This window comes from Protopterus annectens, chromosome 2.part0 (assembly GCF_019279795.1).
Source record: "Protopterus annectens isolate FY-2018-M chromosome 2.part0, PAN1.0, whole genome shotgun sequence".
In the NCBI taxonomy this organism is placed as follows: Eukaryota; Metazoa; Chordata; order Ceratodontiformes; family Protopteridae; genus Protopterus; species Protopterus annectens.
Window position 1 is genome coordinate 1,865,159,575 of NC_056728.1, and position 27,967 is coordinate 1,865,187,541.

The 27,967-nt window shown below is 34.0% G+C and overlaps 1 protein-coding gene across 2 annotated transcripts in view; it reads left to right on the forward strand.

Annotated features, from left to right (window-relative positions):
• LOC122793781 (receptor-type tyrosine-protein phosphatase eta-like) overlaps nt 1-27,967 on the forward strand; it is a 94,453-nt gene that overhangs the window by 13,882 nt on the left and 52,604 nt on the right. For both annotated transcript variants that reach the window (XM_044061971.1, XM_044061972.1), the window contains exons 3-4: nt 2,171-2,218; nt 26,045-26,299. In XM_044061971.1, coding sequence (XP_043917906.1) covers nt 2,171-2,218; nt 26,045-26,299 — 303 coding nt within the window. The remainder of the gene's footprint in view (nt 1-2,170; nt 2,219-26,044; nt 26,300-27,967) is intronic.

Here is a 27,967-nt window from a genome sequence, read left to right on the forward strand (position 1 = left end):
TGTTTATATGTATGTATGCATATGTATATATGTATGTGCATGTAAGTTTATATATGTGTGTGTATATATATATATATATATATATATATATGTGTGTGTGTGTGTGTGTGTGTGTGTGTGTGTGTGTGTGTGTTTATATATGTATACACGTGTGTGTGTAAATATAGATATAGATATAGATGTAGATGTAGATATATGGGTCTACTGTAAAAGACCGAAAATCCACTTGTTCAAAAACGAACAGTGGACTCTTGGTTACGTGAAAGTGCACTTAAGCGAAAGTGCACTTCCATGAAGAATGGTTCAACGAACCGTTAAGGAACACACTGCAGTGGGGAAAGGGAATTTATGTGTTTCCCCCCTGTACTGAGATCACGGAGTTGGTATATTTAAGTAGGGGGTGTGGGGGGCACAGGGGAGCTTGCCCCTCTGTAAAAACAATGTTTCTCTGTTCTTTATTGATTCATTGAACCGATGTTCGTGGAAGTGCACTTTCACATAATCATGGGTCTACTGTTCATTTTCGAAAAAGTGAGTTTTCGATTATTTACAGTAGACCCAGATATAGATATGTGTGCATGCATGAGAGCGTGTGTGTGTGTGTGTGTGTGTGTGTGTGTGTGTGTGTGTGTGTGTGTGTAAGTATTTGCACATGCAGTTTATATTTTTTTTTTTTGGTTTGTCTTGACTCTGTCCTCTTGTATGGCCCATCTCTCACCCTTTCTACCCCCCCTCCCTAATGGGTTCTGAGCCTGGGAATTTTCAGGCATTCACATCTTTACACTTTTTTTTCTTTTAGCTTGTCTTGGTACCAACCCTGAGGGCTTCTTCTTCTTCTTTCGGCTTTTCCCGGTTAGAGGTCGCCACAGTGGATCACCTGTCCACTCATGATTGACAGTGGAGTTTTACGGTGTTGAGTTGCCAGCCCAGCGCCCAACCTTCCACAGAAGGCACACACACACACACTCTCAAACCTAGGGCCAATTTAAAGTGTCCAATCTACCTACAGCATGTCTTTGGGATGGGGGAGGAAACCGGAGCACCCGGAGGAAACCCATGTGAACACAGGGAGGACATGCAGGCTCTGCACAGAAGGCACCCCAGCCAAGGATCGAACCAGAGAACCTCTTGCTGTGAGGTGGCAATGCTAATCGCTGCACCACCGCGGCCGCCCATACCAGCCCCGAGGGCAATTGACTTTAATTTTTTTTTCCTCAAGCACTTCCTTGACTCACATACAGTTGTTAAGTTCTAATTATACCTCTGCCCTTAACAGCATTATTCTTTTCTGAGTTCAGATAACCACTGTACTCCTCCCCTCTAGCATCACAGTATTTCACACTGAAGTGAATGCCACTGACATCTGTTTTATTATTTACTATGGTAATATAAAAAATCCAGCACTAGATTTTTACATTGTTATTTGACACTATACCCATCACGTTGATTAACAGACAGATACACAGAGGTTTTGTACTTAGATACAGTGAATATCATCAGTCACAATAAAAATGCAAACTAGTTATGTACCACTGTTCCAATCACTGTTACTGAATGAGATAATTTTATGTGCTTTGGGATTATTTCCTTCATTATAATTTCTGTGGCTTTTTATAAGGAAAATTGAAAAGTATGTATTACTCGTTACTTATATGTCGATCTTGGATCTGACGAAGCTCTGACAAGAGTGAAAGCACTCATCTTTTCTTTTTACTGAATCAATTAAACAAGAAATACCAGCTCAAACCCTGTTTTCTTGTTTATAAGAAGAATGCAAGGTGATCTTTAACACAAATCTTACATTAATATTTATAACAAGTCTGTTTTATTATGTCATATGCCGCTATCGTTCCTGTACAACTAGTTTTCCCTTTTTCTTGATTTGTTCTTCCTTAAGGAAAGTGCTTATTACTCTTAAAGCTGGAAAAATACATTTCCTCAGTATTAGGTATCGTCTGTAAATATTAATATATATGTGCAATGCTTATAAACATGACTGAAGTATGTTTAATTCTAATGTTCTTGCAATTTAAATCTGAAGTTGTATGGTATAATTCAATCCACCTGAGAACAGTGTTGTTTAAATTGATATATTTTAACCAAACAAAAATAAAAAAAAATTGTTTTTGTTTTGCTTTTCCCCATATCTTCTCTGTGACCTGATCTTCAGTGTCAACTACTTCAACTACGACAACGACTTCTGCAACTACAGTTGAAGGTATAGTAAAAACAATATAATTTATCTGTATTTATTTCAAAAAAGGGAAAGAGAGTTGAGGAAAATTCTCAGGTAATTTGGCACTATTCAGGGATATTCATTATATAGTTCTGATACTCGTTTATCATGTCTGCTGCAAAATAATTATGCCTTATTAAAATGTTTAAGATTGTCAAATCTGAAAAAAATCATAGAAAACAAATGTTATATATTTGGATATGCAGAGGTTCTAGTTATGGTACTGCTATTGTGATGGTGACTCATATGTACATTAATGCATTGCCATTTATAATGTAGCTTTGTCTACATTTAAGTTGTGTGGTTGTCAGCTCTGCCTTTGTCTTCCTAAAGAGACTGTAGAGTGTTCAGCCCCATGACTTCACTGTTGAACAAGATTCTGCATCTGAAAAGTGAGGGAAAAAAAAAGGAAAGTTATTTTTCGTGTTTTGCATTTAAATTGTATAGCTATTCTATGCATGTCAAGCTATTCTTTTTTTACATTATCTGTTAACTGCTTTGTATTGTTCACACATTTTGAGCTGTTTTTGCATTCCCTGTACTATTTTTATATCAGTTCAGGAATTTTCAGCTAATGCTTCCTTGCACAATATTGTTAATTGTTCTTTTGCCATTTAAAGAACAACAGTTTGGCCAGAGGAAGTAGCCATTCTAGAATGATTTGATATTCATCTAAGAGAGAGTTTGAATGATTCTTGGAGGTTTACAGCACTTGGGCTTCAGATTTCACCTAGTTTACATTGGTTCTTTTGTAAGCTTCTGTTGTATTTATTGTGTTGCATGCTGTGTACAGCACGGTGGTAGGAGTACTTCCATAGCAGATAGTAAATGCAAGTATAAGTCTTTCTTCTTGTGCCTTCTTATATCATCAGTGAGTTTCTTATCTGTTTCTGCTTTGAATAAAAACTGCTTACACTGAGATACATGAGATTCCACTTAGCTGCATTGATCTGTTCATTCTGAGCACCAGCTGAACTGAGTAGCATAGGCTTACACTGAGCATATAATCAGTCCAACAAACGTCCATATATGTAATATTTCCCAAGCTCTTCTTTAGATCTGAAGCACTGGTCATTATGGAGAGTCAACACACAAATCCTTCATTTATTGTCAGCCTTTTGGCACTTGGAATGCTGAGGCAGTGTACGAACTGCCTCCTGGTCACTGATAACAAACTCCTACTAAATCTAAATGACTCCATTTATGAGTGGTGTAAATACTTAATTCAACTAAAAGTGCCCCTCTCTCAGTCAGTTACATGCAGTGAGCTCAACCCTGTCGTATCCCTACCCACAGCTATACAACATCAACAGACAACAAACTCTAAGCCATCTTATGCTGATGCCACTATAAAATCTTTATCTAATCTTCATAGGACTATGGAGAATAGACAGCATTCCTAACTCTCAAATTCACCTCCTGCATGCATCCTAGCATGAACATAGCTCATATCCTAAATACAGCTGGCTGCGGCACTTTACGAAATATAGACACTAACAAAAGGCACATATTAAGCACACAGAAGCCCTTAAGGCAGCAAAGCCAAGCTAGTTCATGTAGTAACATCCTGCTTATGGTTAACATCATATTTAGACACAAAGATCCTCCACACACCATTCTGCATAAAAGAAGAGTAATGGTTAGCTGCCTGTCATGTGCTAGGAGAGGATATGTCACAAGTCCCTTAAACCCAGGTACACATATGGCATTATCATTGTGTGTAAGAGAGTGAATGACTTGAAGCTCAACTTCTTGGATCATATGAAAATGGACATGTTGGAGCTGTCTGAATATGTATCTGTAAAGGGAGTTAAACTAATATTCAGCAGTATTCTACCACCAAGAAAGATATTGCAATATAAACAAAAGATAACGGGCTTTCATTTTTGGCTTAAGTACTGGTGTCATTCTTACTGGATCCAACATGTATCACCTTGGGATGTAATGGTAGACTGCTGAAGCTACTTATGCTAGGGATCATCTGTATATCTTTCCTCATGGAATCTCTATATTGGCTAATACTTTTTATTCCCCATAGTGACTTTTTATACAAGGTCAATATCCTCAAATTACTCACATAGCCAGCCAGAATCAAATTCATATAAGAGTGCAATAGTTCAATGCTAAAAACCTAAACAAAAGGTTACATTCTTTGCAGACATTCCTATCAATTGAAATGTTGAGGTATGCATGGTGAAATATGCTTTCAGAAAAGTCAAAACAACTCAGCAGTGCAGAGTTTTAATACCTAACACTCCTTTGGACTGAATGCTTTACTAGACATTGTAGCTGGTGGGAGAATATCAGTGCTCCTAAGAACCATTTAACATCCATACTCATGATGCTGGGCCATGACCTAGAAGTCCTTCACAGTCTTCAAATGATAAACAAAAACTCAATACCACAAAGATGCCAGCAATTGTATTCCCTCTATTACATCAACAGACCATAAGGCAGATGATAATAAACTGATATCCCTCACCACAGAACCTAGCACTATCCTCTTTATACATATAGTGTTAAATTTAATAACAAACCCATCTGGTGAAACCCCAGTAGCAACAAATTATACAAAAATACAAAAAATATTCAAGTGGGGGAAGGAACTCCTAGCTTATAAAAGCAATCCTTAACACCACATGAGTCAAGAAAAAGATCAAATGATCTGCAGAGAACTTAGAAACAAAATCAAGTCCTCCATGTACAATTGTTAGATGTGGTTTACCACCCATGCTAAGGATAATCACAAAGATTTCTTTGGCTATGCCAGGGACCTAGAAATTATAACCAACAATGTTATGAGTTAATACAAAATAATATCACATAGTCATTCCATGAGGGCATTGCCAACATATTAGTGGACCAATGCAGCACAGACTTTACCCGCTTCTTTCCCATATTTCTAACAAAACATTGGCATGTCAACATCACCACTGCACATCATCTCTGAGGAAGTCCTAAGCACTCACTACAAAGATAAAAACGCTAGGTCTGCTGGTATATTCAGGTTGTCTTCTTCTCAGTATCATTGCTTAGCTGACACTTTATTACATCTATTTAATAATAACCTCTACACAGGTTTTGTGCTAAAAGTATGGAGAACTGCTGTAGTCATCACTTCACAAAGGGATACCATTGACTGACCCAGGAAACTCTAGACTTATCAGCATTAGAGCTCATCATTATGGACCTCAGAAACATAGATAAAGACAGTTTTCAAAACCTGGGCCAAAAAATGTGGGAGTATAAAGGCAGATCTTGCCTCTTGAATCTGGGGACTTTTTTGAAAACGTCACTATAGTATTAGACTCAAGTAAATTGGTTTACATGCAATGACTAGACTTGGACAAAGCCATCAATACTATTTCACACTTGAGTATCATTAATAAGCTAATCCAATTAAATGTAAACAGCTAAGTTACTTACTGGTTAGCAAACTAGATCATTGAGAGAACTCAGTCTGCTAGCGTTGCAGGTACACTCTCAACTAAAGGAATGGTTACTACGGGTGTACCTCAGGGATAGGTCTTTGGACCATTCTTGTTTCGTATCTACTTATTCGGCATTAAAGTAGACACCAAACGCCTATGGTTGAGAAAGTCTGCAGATGACTAAAATCTCTAAGGTGTCATAAATTCTCCATATGACCTATAAACATACTGTTAATCTCTGAGTGCCTACTGTCCAAAAGATCAAAGACATTTGATGAGATGACTCATTACAGAACTCATCCAATAAAGTGCTATTAATCATTTTGAATCTAAATTAATATCCCTTCACATACTTGTAACAGCTATTATCTGCTAACAAATGTTTCATATGTTGCTTGTTAGAAGTGTTCTTAATAACTATCCCTACCTCTTTATCCACTTTCATAAACATAAGGTCTTTTAATTCCTTCAACAATCTTAAGCTGTTAAGCAGAAATATTGTAACAAGAAGTATTATGTAGTTTGGAAGGAAATTCTGTAATGTCTAGTTCACACATAACCTCAGAAATTGCTTAATGTTTACTGAGGAGCATAGCTGAATGTACTAAGCTTTTCAAAACAGAGACGCTGAAAGATTTATTCAAGGAAATTTCATTTAACATTTAATAAGGATTCAGATTTCTTTTAAACAACTTTAAGTATATGACAGTTTGTACCAAAATGGCTCTTTCAGTTGGTATAAAAGGCAGTCCTTTTATTTAAAATGACAGTTGTTCTCAATGAATTTAAAACTTCTCAAATTAAACAACTTAAGTAGTTTATCAGAGACACCTATATTTCTGCACTGTCACTGAATCCACCCCCATAACTCAGCTATCCTGTCTGATGTAATTATGTTCAGTTGGGCAACAAGCAAGCAATAATGCCCAACAGGGTGTATGTTAATGTGTAATTAATGCCCACCCAGGAGTGTTGTAAGACCCAATGCCACAGGCCTGTCAGGCATTATTGCTTGCTTAATATAGGAATTCAATTGTTTCTACAGATCTGTAAACTTTGCCTTTAGTACGCCGTTTTTATAATTCTTTTGTCTTGAGAAGCTGTAATAACTACAGATTTTACAACTTCATTGAGTTACTTTGATATGTTGGTTTTGAAAAGTTATTTAGATGTTGAAGCCCCTCAATATGCCAGCCTGGGTGATCTGCAGAAAAAAAAAAGATGTTATCATTGTTCCCCAGAAAAAAAAAAAAAACTTCCTGCCTTCTTAAATTTGATTGCAGGTAGTTTTGTCAACATTATTGAGTGTGGTATATGGGCTGACTGAGATTTTAGGCATAGAGTTCAACTTGCAAATCTTTTATTAAAAAGGCATTTTTATAAACTTTGCTGGATATTTTTCATTGTAAGAGTTAAGGGATTTTTTTCTTCAAAAAAGTGTTCTTGCTGGGTCTGTGAGTAGACTACAAAGGAGAGGGTTTACATTCTCGATGTTGGTATACAATTTCTAATGCCATGGCTATACCACACACTATTGCACATGTTCATCTTTAACCCTCAAGTTTATCCAAGGTATATCTTCTTACCTTTTACCTGGTTGTTTTCTATCATTCTTATTCCATTTTGTGTTCTTTATCTCTCATACAGCTTTTGGTACTTTATGTTTTAATACTATTATGTCATCTCGATGCACTCTTGTTTATAAGAAATGTGATATAATGTACTTAGGGTCAACTCATGCTAATGCTGCAGTGCCCCCCCATTGAAAGCAAAACAGCCAAGGTATCAGATTTCTTTATTTATTTTACTGTATACCATAGCCAACTAGTGTGCAAGACTTTATTTACACGCATGTCTGTGTGTGTGCGTGTGTGCGTGTGTGCGTGCGTGCGTGTTTGTGTGTGTGTGGTGTGAAAGGTACATTGTAATAGATATTAAGAAAGTTTTTCGGTGCCTAGTTCAAACAAAGGAAATATTAAGTAGTGCAATGCCATTAAGAAAAAAATGCTGTAAATCAATAAAGTTTAGACTTAAAGCAAACAGGGGAGTGGATGTAGTTAGATGGCTAATAGGTAGTATAGGGTATTATTGGTTTACAGAAAGGACTGCAGAAAACAGCTTTCATTTATAGACTGCAGCATCAATTCCATATGAAAATTCGTGACTGTATGAAACACAAAACAATTTTACTGAATATTGACAGAAATAAAACATCGCATAACAGCAACATACAGCTCATTTAGCAGATATGCAAATAATGCAGGCTTACTTTGCAAGACATATTTTCATAAGTCACAGTTCTATGAATAATTGCATGATGAAGACTGAGTAAAAGAATCATTAATGAGACTGTGTTATCATATCACCAATGTGGACAAATAAAATGTGTTGAGAATAGGATTCACTGTAGTACAGTCCTAAAGCTACACAATATGGGCAACTGCACTCCCTGGAAGCGCTCCTCACTTTGGAAGATGCTGATGTCTGCGCAGTCACCAAGACTTGGTTCAGAGGCACGGAAAGCACGCCAGCTGTGCAGGGCTACAATGCCTTCCATATGTTCAGACCACAAACTGAGCATGAAAGAACCAAAGGGAGAGGTGTATCCATCTTTATTAAGGATAAGTACACCTTGAGATTGGTCAAACAATATGACTGTCTTGAGCTACCCCATGTTCAATTAACAATAGGAAAAGCCCACTACCACATCATAACTAGATATTGGTCCCCCACCATAAAACAGGAAAAGGTATACCACATACCTGGACTTACTGGAGTCACTTGCCATACAGCAACACCTTACTCATGAGTGATTTTAATTATTCTACCATCAACTGTGAAACATACATGACCACAGACATGCTGGCTCAGACGTTCTTGGATTTTGTCAATGAAAATGCTCTGGAACAGTTAGTTATCACACCCCCAAGAGGCTCAAACATTCACTAACATGGGAGAGCATTGCACCCCCCCCACCCCATGTGATGTCCCCCCTGGTAATATCAGGCCATAAATTAGTCTAATTCAATGAAATTATAAGACCAGAAACCCAATCAAGCTCAAACATGCTTAAGAATTTTTCAAAGACAAGCTACCACCTATGAAGTGATGGTATAAGAAGTTTCAATGCCCCCTGAAACACAGATAACATGGACTCTTAATGCAGAGTTGTACACCAATACCCTGTATAACCACTGAAGCAGTTGTATAGAATTGGCTCTACCTGAACAGATTAAAACCAGATCTTGCCAAAAGAACAAGCCAGCCTGATGGACCACTAGTATAAACAGGCTATGCAACAAGAGAAAGAAATGAATATCCAAGTGCAAGAGGGAACTGGCTCAGCAGAGGAAGAAATCCCTCTCTAGCTTTAACAAACAAATTAGAGAGCTTGTCAAGTCCTCCTAAGCTAATTACAAAGCAAAATTAACCCCCCTAGCTAAGGATGATCATAAAAGGTTATTTAACTGTGTCCAAAATCTAAAAGAGAATACATAGCTGTGAGCAGAACTATTCGTGGATGGCACCATTCATACATAACTGAGGGTAATAGCCAACCTGCTAGCTGGAAGCTTTGGAGCAAACTTCACCACCCTGTCCCCTCCAGTCATCTCTCAAAGAATACCTGCCACCATTTCTCATCCTATTATCTAAAGAGAGCAGGTCAACTTGGCACTATCCAAGGCCAAAATCATGGAATCAATTGGACCAGACAACATCCCAGATTGCCTTTTAAACAACTTAAAACATGACCTAGCACACCCACTTGGATCTCTGTTCAACCACAGCCTGAGACCTGGCTATGATCAGGTAGAATGGGAGACAGCATCAGTAATTCCTCTGCATAAAGGAGGACCACCAACCGACCCTTATAGGCCCATAAGCTTGATTAGCCTCATCTGTAAGGCCATGGAAAGAATCATTATGGACCTTATTAACAAAGACATCTCCATACTCTGGACCTAACCCAGTTTGAATTCGTTAAAGGTAGCTCATGCCTGTTAAACATGGTTGACCTCTTTGAGAAAGTCACCTAGGCCCTGGACAAGGGAAAGACAGTGAATACTGCCTGTCTTGATTTATATTACCAGATGGGTAGCAACCTGGCTCACTGACAGGACACAGATTGTCAAAGTGGATGACTTCACCTCCAGCAAAAAGAAGAGGCACCAGTGGTATACCACAGGGCTTTGTACTGGGCCCCTTACTGTTTGGAATTTATTTCTCAGACGTCCAAGCAAACTTGGATGGCCTGTGGCTTACCAAGTCCGATAACGATTGCAAATTGGGAGCAATCATTGAGTCCCCCAGTGATGTTAATATACTGCAGACTGGGTTAACACAGACAAATGATTGGTGCAAAAGCCAGGGATTAAAGCTAAATGCAAAAAAATGCATTATTATTCAAATTGAGAATGCTGACATTCATGCTAATTACATCAAAGACAGCAACCCTCCCCCAAGTGTAGACCTAGCGGTACATCATCTGAGTACTCAGGTTGATAACAACCTGAACTTTGACCACCATGTATCCACAGTAGTAAGGAAATCCTTCTATGTGGCACATCTTATAAGTAAAGGCATCCCATCTAAGGATGTAATAATTCCATTGCGCTCGTCCCTCATCAGACTAATAATTGAGTATAATGCTCCCTTTTGCATGTACCTCACCAAACACTTGCAATAACTGGAGACACCACAGCGGTTTCTCACCAAGAAATTACAGGGTACACAAAACAAGTCTTACTCCGAAAGACTGTTAGCCCTGCCACTGTATTCTGTCTCCTACAGGTTGCTAAGGTGTGACCTGTGCCTGGCTTACAGGGCAGTCTTTGACCCTCCCCTGATGGAAATGTTACACATTCATAAATCAAACTGCAATAGGGTCCCTCAATACAGGGATCTTAACCTAGCCTCTGACATGAACTGGTCATGCTGGAGAGATAGGTACATCTCCCAGAGATTGAAACATCTCTAGAACAAACTTCCAATTCATGTCAAACAGAGCCCCACCCTGACCCTCTTCAAACACAACCTAAATCAATGGATGGGTGATTGCAAATTCACTCCTAGGATGGCACCCATATCCCTCCTGGACAGATGAAGTCATTATTAACTACCTTAGGCCCTTACCTCTTCAAGCTTCACTCACCTAACCACCGATAATTGGGTCATTTGGGATAAATATCGTTAGGCTTGTGAGGGCTCTAGGCCATTAGATTAGTAACCCTCTATGAACCTATGAACTACTATCAGTTTTTCTCCAAACGCATTTTCTGTATCTGACCATTAAATATACATGTTTGGAAGGAATATCTTTAGTTTGTCTTACTTTTACTGATAACCTGCAATATCAGTCAGAAAATTTAAGTTTTTATACTTAACACTGTTGTATATATTTATTTTAAAAGCATTTTAGGGATTACAAGCAAGGTAGCCATCCACTAACCAAGGAAGACTTTGGTTTTGAGAACACTGAGCTGAAATGTAGTAATGCAGCCATTATTTATGTATTTATTTGTTCATTTAATTGTGATAAAACATGTGTGGACTGCACATCATAAAAGGGACTGCAACTGATGGTCATATATGTGTGTTGGAAGATGCACTGTAAATACATTATTATAACCATTATTTCTTTTTTTTTTTCCATAATAAATTTTTATTGAAATATATTTTCCAAAAACATTACAAAAATACAATAAACATCACACACATAATACACTATAACTACTACAAACCATTTATACAATATCTACATGAAATGCTTCCTATATTTAATATATTCCTAAAATCAGTATCATGCTAATATAATATTGAAGACCTTTTCCCATATTTTCGGGTTATTAATATTTTGTTAGTTTGTTTCAGAAGTAATTTATGTGCTAGTATATGTTTTATAGCCACAAGCTTAAAATTATTCCATGATGTCTTATGTGGTTCTAGCCAATTTGTGGCTATATAGAGTTTCATCAGCAAAAAATATTCATACAAATAATAGTTTGCGATCTGGAAAGCTCTCTTGGAGGAATGTGTAGAATCATAAATTCCCATGACAGTGTAGAACTTTGATAACCCATCTTTTGCAGTTGTACTTTAAGAGAGTTCCAAAGTTTATATACGCATTTACAACTCCAGAACATATGAAGAAGATCCGCTGTTTGATCTGCACAGTATGGACAAATTGGAGAATTCCTAGGGTTAAATTTATGTAATCTAAGATGTGTGTAATATGCATTGTTCCAAATCATCAATTGTGTACATCAGTTTTGAAAAGAAACTGATTTCCTAGTTATATCAATTGCTTTTAATATCTGATTGTCTGTTACTGTTACTTTTTTACCCAATACTCTGAAAGCAAAATTTTGTCCTGAAATTTCAAATCCTTAATTAATTTATATGCAGTTGCTATAAATTTAGTGTCTTGTTGGATAGCTTGCCACAATTCAGAGCACTTATCCACAAATCCGCTGCAGGTTTAAAGTTCCTAAAGTAGCTCAAGGCAAGTTCTTTAACTTGTCTCATTATAACAATGTAACTTCTAGGTAGATTCATTTCCTGTCTAATTTGTAAAGCCGATAAGTCAAGTTTATTAAAAACATCAAATAGAGTCAGATTAAGTATTAATGGAAATTTGCTGAGATCGATCAGCTGATTATTTAGTTTAAAATTAGGATTCCTGTGGAAAGGTTGAAGAACCATCATATATTGCAATAAATCTACGGACTGAAATAAAGTTTGCAAAGATGAGACACAGGTTATTATGTGGTCCATGACCCCATATTTTATCAGACTAATTTTGTCCATAAAGGGCAATGCTTTAGGATTTATTTTCCTATCCAAAATATGCTTATGATTCAAGACCACCCAAGTTGGTATCCATGTTGTAATAACCATTATTTCTATATTTGTTCATTTATTTGATCACAGTAACTGTCTGAGGTATGCACAACCAAACTAATGTAGTTTGAGGACTGATTTTGTGTGTGTGCGCGTGTGTGTGTGTGTGTGTGTGTGTGTGTGTGTGTGTGTGTGTGTGTGTGTGTGTGTGTGTGTGTGTGTGTGTGTGTGTGTGTGTGTGTGTGTGTGTGTGTGTGTGTGTGTGTGTGTGTGTGTGTGTGTGTGTGTCACTCTAAGTCTTGATAATACATCTGTACATAGGGCTATTTGTGGGAACAGGATGGTTGCAATGGGGTGAGTATAAAAGTCTGATAAACAGAAACATATTACTCTGGCCGTCATTTATATATTTATTCATTTTATCGTAGGGAGGGGTACATAGTCAAAAAATGGCTGCAATTGGGGAAATTTTTGTGTCTCTATGTATGCGTTGCACAGTTTTGTTGTGACAGTAGTGAACTGAAATACATCACTGAGGTATGATTTATATATTAATTTATTCATTGTCATTCATTCATTAGTCTGACATCTAAGGTATACACATTCAGCTATGTGGCTATTACTGTTGGATAAATGGGCTTCTTGTGGATAAAAATTATCCAGCTTAGCCCACCTGTCATCTGCTGAAGTCAGTCATTATTCTGTGTAGGACTTATATGTGAATAATGTTGGAATAAGTTAGTATGACTAATGTTTGTGTGAAACAAATTGTAAATGCATTACTCTGTCCATTATATTTTACAATGGTCAGACATCTGAGAAGCACACAGTCAATGGAGCACATGATTGCTGTATACAAGGACTATATATGGATGAAAATGACTGTTGCCATGATCATATTAAACAGCCTTTAGTTTTGCTTTGCAGAACTATTGGGCATTTGTGTAGAGCAAGCTTCGATACTTTAGTATGGCATTTTAACACAGTTGGATATATAAGGTGTCACCAGTCAATAAGTATATGTAATAGATTGGTTTGTATGCTATTTGTAGATGAAAATGACTGTTAGTGGAGAAGTTCTACAATGTAGCTACAAAAATGAATTAGTAATAATTTATTTCTGTTTTGTCCACAGCTAAACAACAACAACATTGTACACAAGAAGTGGCTATCTTCTTTTGGTCCTGACAGGATGAATATGATAGTAGAGGATCATTTTCATAGCAGTATAGCTAATACCTTACCTTATCACAGTGTTTGCTTCTTTGATTCAGCCATTTGTTGCAATTCTATTTGTATGAAATCTGCATGTTCTTTCTTTCTCTGGGTAGACTTTATCTGGGTAATCTGGGTTCCCTCAACACCTCGGAAATATGCCACTGGCTAGTTGCCATTCCCCCAATTTACCAGTAGATAGCTGTGGAATAAATGCATGCTTGTGTGTTTGTGCTGTATGATAGGCCTCACTTGTCAGGAGCAATGTCAATATGTGTGTGCACATATAAGAAAATATTATCAATTTTATGTGTGGGCCCATGTGTACAATACTTTGGGGGGGCATGAATAAATACTGCTATACAGCATATTTTTGTATTTATTTTATTTTCATTTATACTTTGTTGACCAGGCTAGTCTCACTAAACTAGTGACCTCCCTTCACTGGAGACCCAGGTTGATATTTATACTAGTGGGGGAATTTGTCAGGGCATTGGAGAACTTCCCCTACTCTTGGCAGTCAGGGGAAGGCTTTTTGTATTATACATCCTGACTTCCTGTTTCCTGTCCAGGCACAGAGGCAGCTAGGAGGAACACAGAAAAAACATGCCTGGTTTAGCTTTTGCTGAAAATGGAGTGAAAGTTGCTGAAAATGTAGTTGAAATGGTAGAACTGGTACCATAATTTTTTTTCTGATGATGTGGGTGCAGAAAAAAACAGTGACATTGGAGGAAAAGGAGATTGTAGCTGTAACTAAGGTCAATACAGAGGAAAACTTCCAAGGAGATTGTTTGAAGGAGAGACATTTACCTCTGAAAAATGCATAATTACAAACCTCCAATCAGAAGGGTGGTGGGTGATTATTTTGAAGAAATCATAAACCAAAGTGGAGCAACAATTTCATGGAGTGACATGATGGAAAAAATAGAAGAAAAAAAAAGAGAAGAAGAGACTATGCCAGAAAAAGTTCCAGAGACACAAACGTATGCACAAACTGTTGGAGAAGGCACAAAGAAGAAAGAAGAAATAAAAGAAACAAAAAAGAAGTATACAATACATGTGAACAGTAAAAAAGAAGAAAGTTTGGACAGGTATGAGGTTTGGGACTCTGTCATAGCACCTCTGAGTGTCAAACCAAAAGAGGTAAGAGCATCTATTTTAATTAATAAAGGAAATTTTTTCTGACTTGATATTTGAGACTAGGCAGGCCATGGAATTTTTTTTGGGTGCATATGAACAAAAGAAAAATATTTATCCATGGTCAAAATATGTGGTGAAAGCTTTTTACAGACAAAAAAAAAGGAACAATGAGCCAGTTTAGAAATGAAGTTGAAGCAAAAGAACTGAAAGAACATTTTTACCTATATGCAAAGAAGTAATGGACACTACAAAAATATATGATGAAAGAGGACTATGGACTGGGGGATGAGAATGTCAAGAAATAATGAAAATGGAAAATGATAGTGCTATGCATGTACCTAGTATTATTATTGTTCATGGTAATAAAGGTTTTGTGAAATGCAGGGGTCAACCAAAGACTTGCTTTTTTTTTGTGGAAAAATTATCATTTAATCAATGACTGTGATAAAAAAAGATATTATTTGTGTGGCAAAATAGGGCATAATGCAAAAAATGTGAATTAAAGTACAAAAAAATGCAGCACTGCTGGTCATTCATGACTAGAATGTGAAATGAATGTGCAAGAAAATGAAAATTAAGTTATATATGATGAGAAAGAAATAGAGAAATGTGTTATACAAGAAAATGTACAAAAAGATATGACTGATAAAGAGCTTATATATGAAGTTAATGAAAGTAACAAGGAAAAAGAAACAGGAGACAAGTGAGGAAGAAGCTGATTGGCACACAGTAAGAAATAAAAAAAAATTGATAGGCAAAAGAGTTAAAGAAAAGAAAATTCAAAAATATAATGCTTAGAGAAAATAAGAAAAGAAAGGGGTAAACATTTTTATACTAACTGTTCTAAAAAGCTGAAAATATTAGCTTTAAATGTGAACAGTATGAAAAATCTTAAGACGTGAATAGGTATATTACAATGGTGTGCTGCAGTAGATGCACATATTATTGTTTTAAAAGGTATCAGATTATTATTAACAGAGGAAGAAAGAACACAAACTGAAAAACTTTGGAATGTTTGGAACATGGGGAAAGAAACATGCTCAGGCATATGTATGTTATAGCAAGAAAGCATTAAAATATTAAATGTAACCATAGTGGAACTACGATGAATTATGGTTATAGACTTGAGATGGAAAAATATGTGTATAGAATTATAGCTTTATATGTATATGTAGCAAAAAAAAGAAAGAAAGGATGTTTAAAAATATTCTTGAATATGTTTGTGTAAATATGGACATTATAGTGGTGGGTGATTTTAAGTGTAATTTAAGAAAATGTAAGAGCAATTGTGATGTTAAATGGTTAAAGAAATTATAAGAAGTGGAAATTTAAGTGTATGGGAAAATAACCACTGCACCTACAAAAAGAATAAACTTAGGACAGAAATTGATTCTTTTTTTAATATCTGATAGTTTAAAAGTTAGGAATTAGGTATGCTGGATTTTCAGATCATGTGACTATGGTTTAAAGTACAGGAAAATGAAGAATATATAATAATAGGAAAAGGAATAAAGAGAATTAAAGAAAAGATTTTAGATTTAGAACAGAAAAAATAACTTTTGGAATTATGGAAAAATCATATGAATATGAGAGAGTTTTATGAGAATTGGACTCTTCGGTGGCTTAATTTTAAAAAGAAATATAAAAAGTGTTTTTAGAATGTATAAGGAAGAAAAGAAGAAAAGAAAAAGAGAGAGATCTAAGACATTGTCAAGAAATATTTAGAGACTTAGTATTCATTTTATGAAAAAGAAAGAGAAATATATAAAATTAATTAAATTAAAATTAACAACTTGTTATATAAACAAAATATTGTTTACAAGGAAAGAAAGAAGAGGTAGCACAATATCTGAGTAAAATGATAAAAGAAGGAAAACTTATAAGATAATTAAAAAATAAAGAAGGTAAGCAAATAAGACAACAATAAGGAATATATGAAATAATTAAAGAATGTGTATTGGAATTATTTGTTAAAAGAGAAGAAAACATAGAGCAAATTTATAAAGGTGAAAAAATAAATAATGAAGATAATGAGTATAACTATTAAACAATTGAATGATATTCTAAAATATATTAACATGAATTCTGCAACAGGATTAGATGGAATTGAATATGTTATGTATAAAGAAATGAAAGAGTGGCAAAAGTATTTTTTATAGAAGTTATGAATGAATGGTTAGAAATGGGAATTAAAGAGAATGAGATATATATAGGAGTTATACAATTTATTTTTAAGGAAATAAAGAGGAGATAAAAAACTGGAGACCTATAATATTGAATAATCCTTATTATATTTTTTATGAGAATAATAACAAAAAGGTTACAAAAAACTGGATAGAATATATGCCCAAATATATATTTGGAAAAAAAGGAAAAGGGAGTCAAGAGTTATCATGAATAATAAGAGAATAGTTGATATTATAAATAAAAATGTAGATGCAAAGTAAATGCAAAGGTTATGATAGGGGATATAAGTAAAGTCTATGATAATATTCAGTATAAATCATTATGGGACATTTTGCAGGCATATAATGTAAACTAAAAATATTACAAGTAATAAAATCTATTTATGAAAGAAACTATGTGAAACTAAATGCAAATGACTCGATTAGGGAAGAAATAAAAATAGAATGTGGAATAAGGCAGGGCTGCTCAGCTAGTAGTGTAATTTTCATTAGTTAAGAATGTAATAGTGAAGGAAATTAATAAATTGTCAAACAGCAGTAGATAAAAAATGATGAAGGAAGTACAGTTGCCAATAATGTATAATTATGCAGATGACATTGTATTAATTGTTAAAAAAGTATTGGAAAAAGTAAATGAAAAATCAAGTATAATTATTTTAAAAATTAGTTTAGTATAAATAAAAAGAAAAGTAAATGGTTTGGTTTTGAAGGTATGATAGGAGGTATTGAGTTCAATTAAAAATATATAGATATATTGGGAATAATATTTGGAAAGAATGAATACAGACAACAACAATGGGATAATGTACTCAAAGAAGTAAAAGATATGACTAATTTTTGAAAATCATATAGATTTTCATATAGAAAAAAGCACACTTGTTGAGCACCATGGTAATAGGAAAAATTTCTTATATTGCTAACATCTATATGATTCCCATTAAATATAAAAATGAACTAATGATGATTATAGTTTCTTTTATTGGGGCTCTAGACTGAATCCAGTCAAGAGATGGATTCTACATATGAAATAAAAGCAAGGAGGCTTGGGTTTGATAAATGCAATAGTACATGCAGCATCTTTAATTTTATATAAGGTATTACAAGGAATTATGAAGGAAAATAAAAAAAATGGATACAAATGATACTATATTATAATTACAAAGAACTGAGGGAAGGAATGGAAATTAAAACAATAAATAAAAGCATTGTGAATGAAAAAATGAAAAAGTATCAAAACGAAATTGTATTATGGAAAATAAAAAAAGACTATATGTGAGAAAAATAGAAAGGAATGGTACTTAAGTATTATGAAAGAATTTTATTGCATTGATCCATGGAAAGATTTAGAAATAAATAGAAAAAGCCATAATGATGAGACATAATAACTATAGAAAGATTAAAGAATGTAATTATTTTTTATGGAGATTTGTCTACTAGAAAATTGCTGGTTAAGGCAAATATCCCACACAAAAAAGCAAGATGGAATATGTAATAAATGTGGAGAGTTTGCGACTACTTAGCATGTGTTTTTGAAATGTGAAAAGGTTAATATTTTGTGGAAAGAAATATATAAACATAATAGGGTAAAAAGTTTGTTAAAATTTGAGCAAATATATATAGACATAATAGAATTTGGTTAGTATGGCGCATAAAAACAGGAAGAAGTGAAGAAAATGGACAGAATAATATTTTATGTTTCATGGACTATATGGAACAAGAGACTAAATGAAATTAAATACAATGGAAAATGGACTTTGAACTTTGGCAATGATTTTGGAGAAAATAATGTTCTGGCTGTGGATAAAAGAATGGGGAGGGAATGTTTAAATTTAGGTTTATAATGTATGGAGATTTGTAAATAAATGTAAAGAATGTAAATATGTAAATAATATGTAATGCATATATCAGTAAAAACTCTACTCTTTGCAGTAGGGGAAGAGAGTTAGTGTTACACATCCTGACTTCCTGTTTCCTGTCCAAGCACACAACCAGCTAGGGGGAACAGGGAGAAACATGGCTGTTGAAAGCCAAGGCTATTTGGAAGTTAAATGTGTTGAAAATGAAGACAAATGTTAGAATTCCTACCAGAAATGTTTTCAGGTGATGTGGGAGCAGAGAAAACATTGTCTGCTGATGGTGAGGAGATTAGGAAGGAGATGGAGCTAACCACAGTGGTGGAGATGGATTCAGAACAAATTTTCCAGAAAAAACTGTTTGAAATGGCAGAAACAGCAGAAAAATATGCTATTTCAACCGTCCAGTTTAGAGGGTTGTGGGACCAGGCTATGGAAAACATTTTGGGGGACTATGAAAAAAAAAACAGACTTTATATGGTCAGAATATGTTGTGCAAGCTTTTTTCATGCAAACAAAAAAAAAAAGAATCATGATTCAGTGTAGACCTGAAGTGGGAGCAAAAGAACTGAGAGAATATTTGTTGATAATATGTGAAGAAGTGATGGGCACTACTAAAATGTATGATGAAGGAGGATTATTGACTGGAGGTTTGGAATGTGGAATAATTTTAAAAATGGAAAACGAAAATGTGATCCACATACCTAATATTATTACTGTGCATGGCAATAGAGGTTTTGTGAGGTACAAAGGAAAACCAAAGGCTTGTTATTTTTGTAGAAAAAGTGATCATTTAATTAATGAATGTTTCAGAAATGTATTTATGTGGTCAGACAGGTCATAATGCAAAGAAATGTGAAAGGAAATGCAAGAAGTGTGGTAATGCAGGACATTCATGGCTAGAATGTGAGGTACAAATACAAGAAAATGAAAATGAAATTATATAAGAAAAAGAGTTAGAAAAGAATGTTATACAACACAACAGGAAAAAACACAGAAATGGTATTTAAATTTCAAGGGAAAGGCAAAAAGAAAGAAAAAGAAAGAGAAATAAATGAAACAGATGAAGAGTCAGACTGGCATATAGTAAAAGGCAAGAAAACTTTAATATAAAGGAGAGTTATGGAAAGAAAAAGAAAAATTAAAAATAAAATGGTAAGAGAGAATAAGAAAGGTACGGGGTAAGAAAATTATTCTAATAACCGTTCAATAAAGTTGAAAATATTAGCTTTGAACATGAACAGTATGAATAATATTAAGAGAAGAATTAGTATTTTATAATGGTGGGCTGCTGCAGATGTTCAAGTAATAGTATTAGAAGGCATTTGAATGCTAAGAGAAGAAAGGATGCAAACAGGAAAAACTTTGGAATGGTACTGTTATTTGGAATATAGGCAAAGAAACATGTTCAGGTATGTGTATACAATGCCAATAAAATATAAAAAATATTAGATATTACAATAGTAGAACTGGGATGGATAACATTAGTTGTATATAAGATGGAAAATATGTATATAGACTAATAGCTTTCTTTATATGTATATATGACAAAAAAAGAAAAAAATATTTAAAGGTATACCTAATTGTGTCTGTGTTAACATGGATATAATAATGACAGGTGACTTTAATTATAATTTGAGAAATAAAAAGAATAGTTGTGATATTAAAATAGTTACTGACATTATGAAAAGAGGAAAATTATAAATATGGAAAAATAAACACTGGACTTACAAAAAAATGAAATTAAGACAGAAAGTGATTATTTTTTATATCAGAAGGCCTAAAAATGACAAAAAAGGGAATTAAATATAATGGGTTCTCTAATCATGTAGCAATTTGGATAATAATTCTTGAAAATGAGAAATATATTAAAATAGGAAAAGGCATAAAAGAGTAAATGAAAAAGAGTTAGAGTCAGGAGAAAGAAAAGAAATTATAGAATTATGGCAACAACATATCAGTATGACAGATTTTTATGAAAATTTGACAATATGGTGGATTCAATTCAAAAAGAAATACAAAAAGCATTTTTAGAATGTATAGAAAAGAAAAGGAAAAAAGAAAAATGGAATACAAAATAGTAAGTCAAAGATATTTAAAGACTTGATAGTGAAGGAAAATAATTTTATTAAAAAGAATTATATAGAATAAATAAGGGTAAGGTTGATAAATTGTTATATAAGCAAAATATTGCTTGCAAGAAAAAAGGAAAAGTGGCACCATACTTATGTAAGATGGTAAAAGAAGGAAAGATAATCAGATAATTAAAAATAAAGAAGGGAAACAAGTTAAAAACAAGGATAAATATATGAAATAATTAAAGAATGTGTATTAGATTTATATAGTAAAAAATTTAACATAGAACAAATTTATAATAGTGAAAAATTAAACAAGGAAGATCATGCATATTTAGAGAGAAAAATAAATATAAATGAGTTGAATGATATCATGAAAGATGTTAATGTTAATTCAGCTACAGGTTTGGATGGAATTGAATATAATATGTTTAAAAAATGTATGACTGGCAAAAATTATGTTTATAGAAGTAATGAATGAGTGGCTAGAAAGAGGAATTAAGTATAAAAAAAATTGCATAGATATGATACAAATTATATCAAAGAAAGGAGATAAAGATGAAATAAAAATATGGAGACCAATTACACTGAATAGCACAGACTATAAAATGTTCATGAGAATAGTAACTAAAAAACACCAATGTAAAGTAGAAAAATTATATGATCAGAATTGGTTTGGGAGAAAAGGAAAGGGGAGTCATAACCTATTGTGGATAATAAGGGAAGTAATTAATTATATTATTAATAAAAAAGTGGAGACAAAAATTGAGATAGGTGATGTCAGTAAGGCATATGATAATATTCAGTATAAAGCATTATGGGAAATTTTACAAGCATACAACATAAATGAAAAAATATTACAAGTAATTAAATCAGTATATGAAAAGAATTATGTGAAGTGGAATGTAAAAAGTTGGATTGGGGAAAATTTGAAAATAGAGTGTGGTATAAAACAAGGATGTCCTGCAAGCAGTATGATCTTTGCTATAATCATGAACACAGTAGTAATAGAAGTAAAACAAATGTCAAGTAAGGGAGGATATAGAATCATGGAGGAGATACAGTTACTAATAATGCATACTTATGCTGATGATATTGTAGTAATAGCAAAAATAAAGTCTGAATGGAACAAAATTAATGAAAATTTGAGTAAACAGTTGAAGAAAATTGATTTAAGCATAAATAAGGAGAAAAGCAAAGGATTTGGCTATGAAGGTATCATAGGAGATGTGGAATATAATGAAAAGAGTATAGACATTTTGGAATGGTATTTGGAAGTGCAGAATACAGAAATGAACAATGGGATAAAGTTACTAAAGAAATCAAAGACACGATTACATTCTGGAAGGCATATAGGTTTCTTACAAAATAATAATAATAATAGGTAAAATAGCTTATATTGCAAATGTTTATATAATGCTAATGAAATATGAAAAAGAAATTATGCAGACAATTTTTTTCATTTATTTGGGGATCAAGACTGAACCCAGTTAAGAGGGGAATTTTGTATATGAAAGATGAATAAGGGGGATTGGGTCTGACAAATATGATTGTGCATGCAGCCTCTTTAAGTATGTATAAAGTCCTAAAAGGAATAATGAAAAATAATAAAGATTTGACAGAAACAATAATGCATTTTAAATATAAAGAAATTTGGGAAGAAATGGAAAGGAACAAAGAGGTAAAATTGATATTAATGAAGAAATTAAAGAATTTTATAGTAAAACTGTACTGTGGAAATTAAAAAAGAATGTGTTAGAAAAGAATGTTATATAAACATTATGATATCATTTTATCTGGTGGATCCATGGAAATAGTTAAAAGTAGATAAGAAAGCAATAATGATGAGATACAGAAATAATAAAATAATTAAAGAATGCAATGATTTTTTTTGTGGGCGTTGTCCATAGGAAAATTACCATTGCGGCAAATATGCTATACAAGAGAAAAAAGGATAGAATATGTAATAAATGTACAGAATTAGAAATTACAGAACATGTTTTTTTTTGAAAATGTGAGAGAATTCAAAAACTGTGGAAAGAAGTATGTAAACATGATTTGATTAAAAGTTATTTAAATTTTGAAATGTTAAACATGGACATGATACAGTATGGGTTTTACTGGACAAGATGCCAGAATGAAGCTAAGAAAATGGACAGAATCATATTCTATGTAACATGAACTATATGGAATGGAAGAGTTAGTGAAATCAGATACAATGTAAAATGGACATTGACATAAATACTGGAAAATCTAATTTTGGTTGTGGGTAAAAGAGTGGGGGGATACTTAAAATGGAAATATTAATATATTTAATTATGTTAAAATATGTAAATATGCAAAAATATGAATATTATATATATATATATATATATATATATATATATATATATATATATATATGTATACAAATAAAAAAACTACTCTTGTAAGTAGGTGCTGTAGGATCTTTTACATCCATCAATGCTACCAAAAACTGAAGCAGATGAGACTTCAGCTGAATATCTTATTTGGAGGACAATACACTCAGAAATGCCTTACCCCCCCCTTATGTTGCACTACATTGTAAGCAATCCATCTTGTCCCAGTTATGTCAGTAAAAATTATTCACAAGTATTCAACAAGGTATAAGATGCATCAAAGAACATGTATACCTTCAAAGCCAACATGAGTCACCTGGTCTCTAGAGCCCTATTTGCATAAGATAATTTTACTACAGGTTTACTAGAATGGCCCCACCCTTAACTTCAGCCCTGGATCCCATCTAATCTAAAATCAGACCTGCATAGAGGTGTGCAAAGAAGGTCAGCTATAACATGAGTTGAGCTGATAATGATATGCTCATTATGTCTTTATCTTTCTTCACAAAATAACCTCAGTGACATGCACAAAAGGTCACTATAGCTTATCCAGGGGCAGTGTACACTCTACAAGCAACCAATGGAAAACATTACTGTGACCATTACTTTCCCACTTTCCTTACAGTCCAACATAACTATGGTGTAGAGGTGGATTACTTTTGTGAATAAGTTACATTATGTGTTTATTCATCCCACAACAAAAAGTTGTAATATATTACTGTTCCATTTGTTCCTTTACTTCCCCAGTCTGACATCCAAGTGGAACAAATTACACTGTTGTCTTTTAGCATAGGAGAGAGGAAGCATTTCATTTATATGTATGACTGCAACAAGTTGAAGTACATGCCTGTGGACATATATTCTGTCATTTGCATTCCAACTTATCACCAGATGTGTACACAAGATTTGTTTAACGTTTTGCAGCAAGGGAAGCACTATTTATGTATGCTTGCAAGCATTTCTCTGCTCAGGTTACTGAGAACTACTACTTGGTCAAGTTTGATCATTCAACTTTGCTCACCACTTATTCTGTCCTTAAAATGAAAAAAAGTAGTATTGAATTTCTTTATTCATCATTAAATCAAAAGGTTTACAAAAACCTCCAAACTGTAACTAATAATTTCTAGAAATCCCATTGCATCTTAGAGCATACCAGTCCACAGACCTGCAACTTATTTAAATTCTTTCTTCTGAAATTATTAGAGTGTAGACATGTCTGGTTAGAGTGTTTTAGGGGAATAGAGGAAAAAACTGAAAAGTAAGCCATATTATAAAAACAAGAAAAAATCTTCTGTCTGGTTAGCATAGGGAGCAGAGAATGCAGAAGCTAGGAGCACTGGAGGGATGTGGAGAGAATCACTGCTGACACGGTTTGGTGTCATGGAGTCATTTGTCTATAACTATGTTTCATCTAATACTGGTGTTTTTGATTGCAATCAGAAGTGTATATAGTCAGTATCATTATTTTCTTTGATATCCAAGATTAATTGCAGCATCCCCCCTCCCATGAAGTCTACACATATTCCTTTTCTTAACTTTCTCCAGAAAGTTCAGATGTCTTGTCACCTTATGCAATGTTTTTCATAATGCTATGGCAGCCATTCTTTCCCAACTCCCAACTTTCCTCTTCTCTCATCTTTACTGAACTCATTCCCACTGTACTCATACTCTGTTTGCTTTCACCAACATTTGGAATATATGTATATCTAGAAGTAATTACTGATTCAGAATATACTTTTAACAAGCAACACATCTACTTGAAATACAAGTGAAAGATCCTTTAATCTGTAATGTTCTGTTTCTAATGATTGAAAAATGTCTCACTTGGTTTGAAATTTGTATTGCTGTATTGTATTGCTTACATTTGTTATTTTTTCTTGGAATTCTATCACTGTATCATACCTATCTTTATTAGTCATGTTGTTTGTGTGACTGTCTCATACTTGCATTTTTGCTGTATGGTCAGGGCTGTGCTTGAAGAGTGTCCAAAGGCTAAAGTTTGTCATAAGTGAAATGCCATTGATCTACAATAATATAGCTCCATGCTATACCAGTTATTCTCTCCCATTCAATTGCTTCCTGTAGTTCTCTTCCTGCTCTTTGAAGCCATCAGCCACCACTAGTACCCGATAATCTCTGCAAACACTTAATTAAATATTTAATTAAATCATTTACTATGACCTCCTATCAAATATAGCAGTTTCTTGTGACAGCATTTCTCATTTCAAACTCACAATTATTCTGCTTTTGAATCTAACAGTCAGTATATGTCCTACATAGTATAAATAGTAGCCTGGACTAATGAACATTCCATCTTATTCTGTAGTATGTTCTGTCTACAGGTTTTAGTCTGTCCGTGACCATGATCTTTTATTTGTACTTTGCTTTTACTTTGCTGTGTTCATCAAAGTATATACTGTAGTGCTATGTTTATTTTTTTTGTTTCTTCCTGTATATGAAGCTTTTTCCACCAGGAAACCAATACAAACAAGTTTTTGCTCCATTTGAATGTCCTTGAAATTGAGGGAATAAGTAGATAGATAAATAAATTAATGTTGCTGTATATTTGCCCACTTATAGTTAATGCATTTTAGTTTGTTGTGCATGAAACAATGGTGCAAAACAGCTGACTATAACTGAAAGTGTTATGCATAAAGTGTGCTAAAAGTTCTGTGCCTAGAATAAACAGTACCTTTCTCTTTTCACAGTACCTGACCCTGTCACAAATCCTTCCATTATCAATGTGACACAAAATTCAATATCTCTGCAGTGGACTCTTGTCTCAAATGTTAACTTATACCAAGTGCTTGGAGGAGGACTGCCACCAGAAGGAGTGATAACAAATACAACATCCATAACAATACACGAGCTTCAATCTGGTGTATGTTACACTTTCTCCATTGCAGGTGTAGCCAGAGATGGAATAACTGTGGGACCAGCAACGGAGATTTCTACCTTCACACGTAAGATAAAGATCTGTCTTCCTGTATGCTCTATTTATTGACTATATTCAAGGAAATATTGTGCAACATATTTTCTTATCCTTTTCTATGCAATCTATTTTCACACATCAGATATAATCATGTCCTTTTGATGTCCTCTTTATTGAATGCATTCAAATAAATGTGTGTAATATATTTTGTCACTTTTTCTAGTAAAATCATTTTTATAGTCTATGACACTTCTGTAACATTATATGTTCATAGGTGATTACTAGACTAATGGCACAAGAGCCTCTACAAGCCTAGCCAATAGCACCAGGATATGATCATTTTATATCTTAATTCCACAGATATGGGATGGGGTAGTATTAGGGTGTTCAGTCATTGGGTGTTGGCACCCTGAGTCATTTTACAGCCTGTCTCTGTCCATAAGGTGCATGAGCAGTACCCCAGGAGTAAATTTATACTTCCCCATCCATTTATCCAAATTCTTTTTGAAGAGAGTGAGGGATGTTTCTTGTTTTACAAAGATGGGAAGTTTATTCCATAAAAGAGATAGCCTTTGGGATATGAATCTGTCTCTCCAGCAAGTACTGTTAGTGTCACTAATAAGGCTCAGGTCCATGTAACGTATAGCCCTTGTATAATTTTTCTTGCAAATATGTAACATTTTCATCAGGGCTGGATCAGAGAATGCCTTGTAGGTCCAGCATAAGTCACCTCTTAATAAAATATATGAAACGGAATAAAGGGATAAGGCCTTTAGTTGGTCTGCATAAGACATGCGACTTACACTTTGCATTTTTTCAGTGAGAAACCTCTGGAGCCACTCTAGCTGGTTTAAGTGCCTGGTTAGGTGTATGCAGAATGGAGCACTGTACTTGATTATGGGCCTGATGAAGGCCAAATACAATGGCAGTATGACTTTCTTTGATCTTGATGCCATGCCTTTACTGAACCACACAGAAGGATTTCCTCACTACTGTAGCTACCTGATGGTCACCATTTAGGTCACTATTTGTTGTATTCCTAAGCCCCTCACCAATGGATCTACTTTTTGGGGTGTGCTATCAATATTATAATTTGCAGGGATATCTGATTTACCAAAGGATATGATTATGCATTTTTTAGCATTTAGTCTCAGACCATGAGGTTGGCACCAGTTGTTTGTCATTTTTAGGCCTGTTTGTAGGATGTTAACACCATTTGGGGATTCAATGATTCCTACTAGTTTACAGTCATCAGTGAACTTGTTGATTTTTTTTCCCCTTTTTTTTTTTTAATTTGTTTTCCTGTTTGGGGGGGGTTTTTTAAAAAAGGAAAAAAAAGGGGAAAAAAACCCAAAAAAAACCCTAAGGCTTTTTTTCCCCCAAATTTTTTTTTCCCCCCCCCCAAAAAAAAAACCCCCCCCAAAAAACCTTTTAAAAACCCAAAATTAAAATTTTTTTTTTTAAAAAAAAAAATTTCCGGTTTTTTTTTTTAAAAAATTTTTTTTTTTTAAAAAAAAAATTTTCCCCCCAAAAATTTTGGGGGAAAGGGGTTCCCGTTTTTTGGGAGGGGGGGGGGCCTTTCCCCCAAAATTTTTTTTTAACTTTGAAAAAATTTTGGGGAAAAAAAAAAACCCTTTAAAAAATTTTTTTTTTTTTTTTTTTTAAAAATTTTAAAAGGGAAAAAAAATTTTCCAAAAAA